The 9,975-nt window shown below is 32.8% G+C and overlaps 1 protein-coding gene across 1 annotated transcript in view; it reads right to left on the reverse strand.

Annotated features, from left to right (window-relative positions):
* Window positions 1-6,150, reverse strand: part of LOC149548262 (Nucleic acid-binding, OB-fold-like protein) — a 130,512-nt gene extending 124,362 nt beyond the window's left edge. Inside the window, exons 1-4 of the mRNA XM_089792323.1 lie at window positions 5,992-6,150; window positions 4,654-4,770; window positions 4,396-4,566; window positions 3,984-4,049 (exon numbers count right to left, since the gene is read on the reverse strand). Coding sequence (XP_089648449.1) covers window positions 3,984-4,049; window positions 4,396-4,566; window positions 4,654-4,770; window positions 5,992-6,150 — 513 coding nt within the window. The remainder of the gene's footprint in view (window positions 1-3,983; window positions 4,050-4,395; window positions 4,567-4,653; window positions 4,771-5,991) is intronic.
* Window positions 6,151-9,975: the final 3,825 nt, after the last annotated feature.

Consider the following 9,975-nt stretch of genomic DNA (forward strand, 5'->3'; position numbering starts at 1 on the left):
AATCATGATACATTCGTTATCATGACTTCCAACAGTCTGGGACAACTTAATGAAATCTATCATGATAACAAATCTACCATTTATTAGATATCACCTTACAATGGTTACCTTCTCTTTATATATGTCAATGAAAGATCGTCCCCTTTCATTACATATCATATGCGAAACAGTAACCACCATGAACCAAGTCAGAGGGTGGTATAAAGGCTTTCACCTCAACTCTCTCTCACAAAGAAGAACGGATTACAAGGAATTTCACTTTGAACTTCTCCTCATAGAGATGATATCATTCACAAGGATTGCACCTCAAAATTCTCCCTTTGAACAATGATCCTAGGAAGTCAGGTCCAGTAGTTACTCCCTTAGAGGCTCTCTTCCCCCAAGGATTCTTGTCAGACTCACTCTCAATCTGATATCAATCTTCCAATTTTCTAGTGAAAGGTCAATACTTCCTCATGATGCACTCAAGAGTAGGCCCATCAAAATCATGCAGTCGCACACGTGTATTTCTAGACTCCCTTTGACTATAAATCTTCTAAGCTCTTGTGCTGCCTTCAAAGAAACAGCATACTCCCTTTTAATGTTGAAGGATACTCATAATCTCAATCATCAAAGATATTTGCTTCAAGAGCCTCACTTTACCCAGCCTAATCACAACTTTTAAGCTACTGTCATAAGTTGCCTAATGTGTCATTCTTCTTTTCCTGCAAGATCAACTTCAGATACAAAGGAAAAGATCAAGGGAAATAACTCTTATAGTATGTGTAGAATTACAAAAAAGGGAGAGACTACAATAAGCAAGTAAATATAATACTCAAGGATAATAAATACTTATCTACACATTAATGTTCTTGATGCAAGTTGCTCCAATGAAGGTCCATATGCATCAGATATGATGATGCCTCTATATAAACATTTGTCAAACAATGGGAATGAAAAATTGGTTATTATTCCCCCTCACAATATAAAATTCCCACTCATTCCATTAACATTATTGCGTGATAGATACTATGTAGTGATACTTAGTTCTCATGAGCGATAATTTCGTTCTATGCAATTCATATCTTGAGGAATGTATTGAATTTCTGCTTCCATGAATGATTCATCATTGTTATTATTCCTCATATCATCATCTCCTCGGTGTGAGTATGTAATGTTCCCTCTATACAGTTACTTTGATTCTATTTGATTTTCCAATTTCAAGAAGGTCCCTGTAGTTTCCTTGAAGAATATTTCTCACCTTTCATTTTGATATGTAGAAGGGTTTGCCTTGGTTTTAAGGAGACCGTATATGTTTTACTCTTCAGAATACATGTTTCCTCTATTTTGTAATGCCAAGAAGTCAATCTCATGTGATCCAACTTATGTATCTTCTATTCTTGTCACTGATCAATACTATTTTTAATTTTTTATGACTTGTAGTCAAGATGGTTTGGATATCCTTAGCTTCAACAAGATATCATTGAGTGTCTTTAATAGTTGGCAATACCACTCCTACTTGACTCCTCTTCACCAAGTCTATGCAGTTTATATGAATGGTAAATCAAATTGTAGGACATAAATTTGAGTTGATCTCAGCCATATCACGTAGATGGTCAGAACCTATTTAGTCCATTCAAGAGACTTTATGTCCATGTACTTCTATGTATATCAAATTTATGGCTTGTTAACCTTACCAATCTCATTGTTCAATATTCTAATCACTCCTTAATAAGTGGCTTCGTCAACAATGTCTCAAATACAATGGAGTAATGGAGCCCGCCTAAGCTGTTGATACTTGCTTGTTATCAGTATTACCTTTTTGACATTTGCCAAACGACATCAAATAAAATTTTAAATATATATATATAAATACATATATATATATATATATATCTTTTAACACAACATGCTCTATCTCTCATCAAATACAATGGGTAATACTAATTTATAAATGGGATTTTCAATTTAACAGATTGTAGTTGCAACTGCCTAGTCTAGTAGTGGATTGAATTCTACTATCGAGAGTTTAATGAAAATGAACATTGAACTCTTTCACCATTTGAAACCATAGCTTTTAGAGTGTCATGATCTTCAGGGAGTCATTTTTGTAGCAAACGTTGACTATGTGTTGATTTCAAAACAAATTTGCAGGCATTTGGATACATGCAACATAATCTCTATCTGACAATTGTATGCAAATTAGCACAAGCAAATGTTTTACTCAATTATTATATATATAATGGCCCACAGGAATATCATAGTCTTCAACCTCAACAATAATTGTTTTCATCTCCGCCCAGTACAATATATCTGAAATATATATGTGGTCTAAAGAATCACCTGGGTCTCGCATTTTTTTCTTTGTTTCAATTCACTTAAGTAACTTCTTCCGTCAAGGCATATGACCTATCAAATATGACCCACAATGAAATATTTAGGCATACATTAATCTTGAATATTTTTTCAAATGTAAATAAGTCAACTTGAGTGATGCACGGATTATTTCTTTGGTATCCTTTCTCTGACCAGCCAACGTGAATACCATGATTTTCTTGGTATCCTTTCTCTGTTGTTTTCTCATCATTTTGCTTCATTGTAATATGATAAAGGAGGTGATGGAAAAAATTCATGTTTGTGATTAAAAGTACTTTCAACATCCTGCCCACTCAGCCTCAAGTGATTACCTTTTACAAGTTGCATTTCCACAAGAGTTGATGGTTTACAAAAATCCCAATGGATTTGAAGAACGTGAGAGATACAGGCAGGCATTGTCTCATTCACTAATCCCCAGTCACATTATGGATTTGTTGGTCTACCTTACACATTCCCATATCCATACAACTCTAATAGTTTCTCTCTTAGATATATTTCTATTCCAATCCCTCATGTTGATGTGTGACTGTTGCAGGTTGTTGGCTATTCTCAATACTTATTCATTTTGACTTATTGCCCCGCAGATGCCAATTTCAACAATATACAACTCAGACTATAATTTGTGAACCATGGATTAATAGCATATACTGTAGAAGCCAGTGACATTTCTAAGTTTAAAGCCTGTATGTTGTATTGTCTCTACAAATGCAATGGACCGAGATATCTAGTGAAAGCTTGCCCGACACTTCCACAAGGATATAGTTATGGATGCTGACTTTGATATCTTCTGATCTGCAACGTCTTTTATGTCCTTTCTTGTCTTGCCTCCACTGTTTATGCTTTTCGATATCCTATGACCTGTCTTTATTTATTGGCACAATGAATGTTCTGTTCGCCAATATTGATTGTTTGATTGAGGAATTTTACTCAATACTCCATAAAGATATAACTAGGATGTCTTTCCGGTGTCTGCATTTTCTCTTGCCGTTTCTGGTCCAATATATTTTCTTTATTGTTCTTGTTTGCCTCTTCCTTTTGTTAGAATTATGTTACCTCTGCTCTTCATGAGTGTTTATTGCTACCATGATAGCTCTTAGCATATTCTTCTATATCCAAAATAATCTGTTTATGAATATTCTCATTATTCCTTTTTGGCTTTCATACATCTGCATTAGGCTCTGATACCATGTTGAGTAACATGGATTGTTTTCTACAAATGTACTAACATTGCCAATGTAATTGATGTCTTCCAAATACAAATTTGAAAGACTCATAAATATGAGAGGAGACATGTCTCTACAGTTAATCATCATTAGTTAATATATTAATTATATAAATAACCATATGTACAACATATATATATATTATTATTATTATATATAATAATATATAAATAACCATATGTATAATATATATATATATATAAGAATATTTATCTAATGATGGTTTACCATCAACAATGTATCTCATGGTCAAATCAATCTGACTGCAACTATAAACTTAACATTATGGTATCACAATTCTTAAACAGTTAGATTACACTAACGACAACACAACATTGTAAAAAAAATCCTTTTGAAAACAAAGCAGAGTAAGAATTGGTCCATATTCTGAAACATTATATCTACCTCAATGTAATCAAACCACCGCATCAGATTTGGAACACTTCTTCTGTCAGCAGCAGAAAGCCCAACCTGCAAAGCAATTCCAACAAACAACTTAAGCTTCTTTTACAGTCATGCAACAAGACAGTTTATGAATCAGTGAGAACAAGTTATATCATCTTAAAAGGGACATGTTTTGCTAAATCTAAAGATATATGCCTTTAATTAATTATAATTTTTGACCTTCAAATGATACCATAGAACAGAGCAAATTAAATCCAATATGATATATCTTTACCCCATGCTTTCAAGAAAGGGTGTCGCATCAAACAAGATTAACAGAGAGATGCAAGCCACACATGATAAAGTGCCTGTTATTTTTCCAGTAACTTTATACATGATACATGTAGAGGATTGGGTCTGCAAAGATTCATACCACAACATCATGAAGTGACACCCACACAACCACATCAGCTACAGAAGGGCGAAATCCCTTGGATGCAAGGACTGATCTTTGCAGTAAATTTTCATTGAATGTTTTTAGTTTAGACAAACCCGAGTTGGAATCTAAATGAACACTGTCTGCATACTCTAACCATCTGCAAATCTGCAAATAAAAAGGGAGTACATTAATGTCCATAGAATGGGAACTAATATTATGGTTTTCCCACCAATGAAAGGCAAATATGATCACCTCTTCATGTTCCTCAGAAGAGATGCCCAAAACATTTTCTTTTCCCGATGAAGTTACCAAGTTCGTGCATATAGTTTTAAGGTCTGGCCATTCTAAATATGCTTTTCGTAAAGCATCCTGCATGTCCCAAACTAAATGATTAGCTAAAAGTAAAGTTATAAAATTACACAGTAAGTAAAAATTGAAATGACAATCATCTAAAACTTTATTTTGCTGGACTTCTTATCTAGGGGATGTCAGATGTAATAGTCATCCATTCTAGATATCTTCCATTTTTTTAAAAGCGAGCAAGTAACAAGGGGAAACCAGATAAATTGAAAATAGAATATTGATCAAGTATGCGTGCTGACAGAAAAAATATTATGTGTTCCAAAATAAAAGCCACTAAAGCATTTAAATAATCACAAGTATGAAACAGTCTTTCTAAATTGTTAACCAAGAAGTGACTCTATAATCGATTCCCCCATGTTTAAAAATCAATAAGAATCCACGAGATCAAAAATTTAACAGCAATGACCATGATGATTTGAACCGAAAGTTAGGACTGCTAATCCAAATTGGCATTTAATGTTAAATGTTGTAACTTTACACTGAAAAAGAAGCGAACATTCAATATGGAGGTTTAAACAGAGAGGTCGACGTGACATGCTCCTCGAGTACAGTCTTTTAGAACCTCAAAGGCTCAAACTAACAGCTCCTTATATGATTTTTTGGGCAGTGAGACTAGAGAAGATCTAGAAACTTACAAAGCTCGGGCTAGGATGACTGGCGAAAATCAAGCGCTTGCTCACTGCAATTCGGTTTGTCCTTGATTTCAAGACCGTCAAAGAAGGCAATCTTAAAAACAATTAATGACCGATAAAAGAGAAAGCTAGTTTGGAAGGAGCTTCCACTTCAAGGGTTGGCTTCTTGATTAAACCCACTAGAGGCACAGAAAAAGAAGAGCAAGATGAACAGTGAAGGAAATGCACAACAGAGGACCAATTTATTGTATGAATACTTCTGTACTCCAGAAGACCGTGCAGGCCAAACTTTGTAGTAATGTTGGTTGCACGATAGAAGAGAAAAGATTGGTTCCTTTAGCGGACAGTAAAGTAACTGTGATTGCCAATTGACGAAAATTGTGTTTATTTGGATCTACATACTCTAGATGAAAGCGGGATTGAGCAATGCACACTACTCGTTAGCTTTTATGAGGAAGAGAATTACATCGTTTTTATACAATAGGAAAGTTCTTCGACTGAAGCCACGGTTGCTAAAAAGTACATGACCCGCTGTCTGCCTGAACAGGAAGATAATTTCGGTGGAAAAAAGGGAGAGTAAGAATGCCACACTTACAGGGGGAAGATCAATTGATAGATACTTGCAGAGAACAGTTAAGCAAGCTTGCTTGCGCTTTTCCAACCCTGCTTCGTTCTCACTACCCATTTTCAGAAACCCGGCTTCAATGAATTGCTCGCTCCTGTATATCGTTGTTGAGACCGTTCTGCTCGACATGCATGTTTTTAGGTTAGTGTGGTATCTTTTATACAAATTTTAATTTGTTGTGGTACTTGAACCGCCCACTTTTAAGTTGGTGATATATGGGACAGCTAATCTCTACATAAAATGTACTAAACATTTAAAAAAATCAAAAAAAAAAAAATCACACAATGTACTAATTTTTTTCAAATTTTTTGTTGTTTTCGATTACAAACTATGCATATCATGAAGATCAAAAGCTAAAATTTTTAAGAAAATTCATAATGTTTTCAATTTTTTGAAATTGGTCAACTACACATTTTGTAGGGAGGATAGCCACATCCATGATATATTGAGGTCTTTACATTTTTCCAAAAGATATTCACAATAGAAAGAAAGATTATTAACTAGGGTAGAGAAGTCAATAAGTGTAGGGTCTAGAACTTGTGCAGTCTAGTTGATAGGAGTTTATGTATAATGGATTGATCTTCATGAGTTGAATAGTTTGTAGTCGAAAATAGCAAACAAAATTGAAAAAAAAAACATTTTCTTTTCGTGAATCTGGAAAAAAATTTAAAAATTTACTTTTTTTGTCTTTAGTGTGTTTTGTTTGGAAATTAGCAAGTGTCGTATATTATCATCTAGACTCTATTACATGGATGCATAGATTTGAAAAGTCAACAAAAATAAATAAAAATCATAATACATATTAAAATGTATCAAATAACAGTAGGTTATGTATTTTATATATGTATCTATAAAAAATTAGCTCATTTTCGCATCAGACAAGCAACCTATCATTCTCGTTGACAAGTTCTGGTACAAGTTAAAGTGGGTTGCTTATTACAAAAAATATTACTCTAATTGTAATATAAATCATTTCTAATCACTTGCAAGTCAACATTTAACCTTCAAATGAGGGTTACCACCTCAACCACATTTCATGGTACAATCAAAGAGTCTAACATGGACTAAACCACATTTCCTAGCACAATCAAAATAGTATAACATGGACTGACATCTACAAAAAAATATGCTAACAATTGTCACCTTATTGCAACTATTAAGTTTTGTACCAGCTACATAGATGTTACCATCCTAAACAATTAGACAAGATGATATCCCATTAGTCCAGTTAAAATGTATCTTAATTTGTCCTTAAGTGCGCATGTTGGGATCGCCTCAATAATAAATCACCTGCATTTTGAAAATCAACTTGTGAAAGGCCACCAATAACCATTAAAGGACAATCAAATCTTAATCCAAGCAGTGACCAAATGAATTCTTTCAAGTAAAGCTTCAAATTCATAATTCAAATTGATAAGAGTGTGTAGCTTAAAGGCAAGTAGACTTCAAACCATCTTATTTATCTTATTCAACACCCAACGAAGAGCACAAAGAAAGCAGAGCATAGTGCAAAAATAATTAAAGTTAGTTTTCTAGGTGTTATTTCTATATTATGCTTGTTATTCAAAAAAAAATCTATTTTTATAATACCTTTGTTCAATTCATTTCCACATATCTATCTATTCTACTATTTCCTTCATCTTCATTTTATCTTTGGTTTTCCATATTATAATTGGTCTTTTTGCATCCTCATGATAGTTTTGTTGTTTCTACTCTTTCATCTATGTTCATCTCACTTGTATTTTTGTACATATCCACACTTCTATCATTTCTACCATTTCGTTTATGTTATTTCACTTAGATTTTTTTCACATATCCATCTTTCTATGCTTTCTATTATTTCATTCATGTTTATTTCACTTACAATTTTTTATACCCTTATTTGTATTGTTAGCTTCATGTTCATTTCACTTACAACTTTATGTACCCTTATTTCTAGCATTTCCTATGTGCTTATTTCGGTTACAGTTTTCTAAAGAGTAGAAAGAAAGCAAACAATACTACACAAATAATCGAAGCTATTTTCCAAGTATTCATGTATTCATTAGAACTCTCTATTTTTCAGGCACATTATCTTTATTATTCAAAGTTATTTTCTATTATTTCCGTCATGATCATTTCACTTATTGTAGAGACCCTTAAATTGGTCGAACTTTGAAAACATGATTTTTGTCAAAATAGTAAGGATTGAGGACAAAATCAAAGAAAATGAGGAAAACCAACATACATTTGGACTAAGCACGACATCAAATTATTTACATAATTAATTTAATCAATTAATTGCCTAAGTTCTTGATCATTTTACAATTCAAATTCCAAAATCCTTTCAAAGAGAAAAAATAATTCAAAGGGAAAAAAAATCAAATAAAAAGAGAAAAAGACGAAATTGAAAAGAAATGCAAATTTAAATAAATCAAATAAAGTCATTATCCCCTCAAAAGTAAAAAACAATCTTTTTGGATTTAAAAATAAATGAAAAAGCCTATTTATCCTCATAATTCAAGTCTATTGGACTTTTCTTCTTGGAGTTTTATGAGATGTTTCCAATTTTACCATTACTCCTAGTGAAAAAAGTAAATCTCGTATCTTTACCTTAACCCCTTCTAAAATCTCATAAATAGGAGGCAAAATCAAGAGCAAAGGACCTAAGCTTTATGCATCCTTACTACAATCATTCTAGAGCTAAGAACTATCAAGTTATTAGCATCATTACTTTAGAGGATTTTAAGCATCATTTAGCATTATTTAGCATCATATTTAGAGTACTTTCATATGTTTATCTTTCTAGATCAATCATCTGTATAGATATCATATAGCCTTTTTCGAATCTTCAAGGTATCATCGTAGATTTGCATAATAGTTTAATCCCATTCTAGGACTGTCACTAAGATGTTGATCTTAGAGCAATTTTAGCAGTTGTAGTTAGGGAAACATGGGATGTTTGTGAATTGTTAATTTGCTAGTTGTTTCTTGAGTCTACTTTAGATTTCCTATCATTCTCTAGCACTTCACACTAAGGTCTAATGAATATGCATTTTCTTGTGTACACTAAGGTCTAATGTATATCGGTTTTTTTTATAAAAAAATAAAATATTGTAGATCTAATCCATTGCAGGCTTAGAAACACTTTGGGAAGACACATAGTGTGCATCAAAATCTTTTGAAGACACTTTGAGATCGCTAAATACTAGATCTGAGATCTTCTCTATAGTTTCAGTGCTTTTGTCTCTCTCTTTTCAATGCATTAAAAACATTATGTTGTGCATATGCATTTTATTTTAGTGTATTTGTTCTTTGTTATAGCACATCTAAAGTTTAATGCAGCACATATGCAATATTTTGTAGCACTTATATGACACAAAATAACATTTATGCTACTTTATATAGCGCATTTGTTTTGCTTTTGCATAAACTTAATATTTGCTTAATCTGATTTAAAAATTTTGATTTCTAGGTGATTACAGGTCTCTAAAAAATTGTAAGGAAGCAAAAAAGTCATCAAAACTGAGGAAACGAAGTGCATAAACCCTCAAAAATGTGCCTAGCCTTTGCTACCTTCGAATCAAGTAAGCCTAAACTCTTTAGTTTCTATACTTAAATTGTGGCATTTCTTTTCACAATATAGTATAAGTTAAGCAAGTTATTTCAAATCTTTGACTTAGTATTAGTCCTATGCTCTTCACTCTCATGAGTGACTCAGAATGCCCCAAACACCAAGTTTGTTATGAAAATTAGCTAAGGAATCAACAAACACCTAGTCTAATTAAGAGCCTCTTATTTTCTTTAGATTAAAGGCTCCAGAATTGAACAACTCTATCTAGTGTGTTTGAGAAATTGAAGCAATAGGGATATGCTCTCATCCTTTCAAGGTGATCAAACTCCCCAACTTGCTTTCAATTTATGTTTCTTTTCTTTTTCATAGGTAGATGACATAGTCGTAGAAGGGCATACCTC

This window comes from Cupressus sempervirens, chromosome 7, assembly GCF_028749045.1.
Source record: "Cupressus sempervirens isolate cs-2001-9-10 chromosome 7, ASM2874904v1, whole genome shotgun sequence".
Taxonomy (NCBI): domain Eukaryota; kingdom Viridiplantae; phylum Streptophyta; class Pinopsida; order Cupressales; family Cupressaceae; genus Cupressus; species Cupressus sempervirens.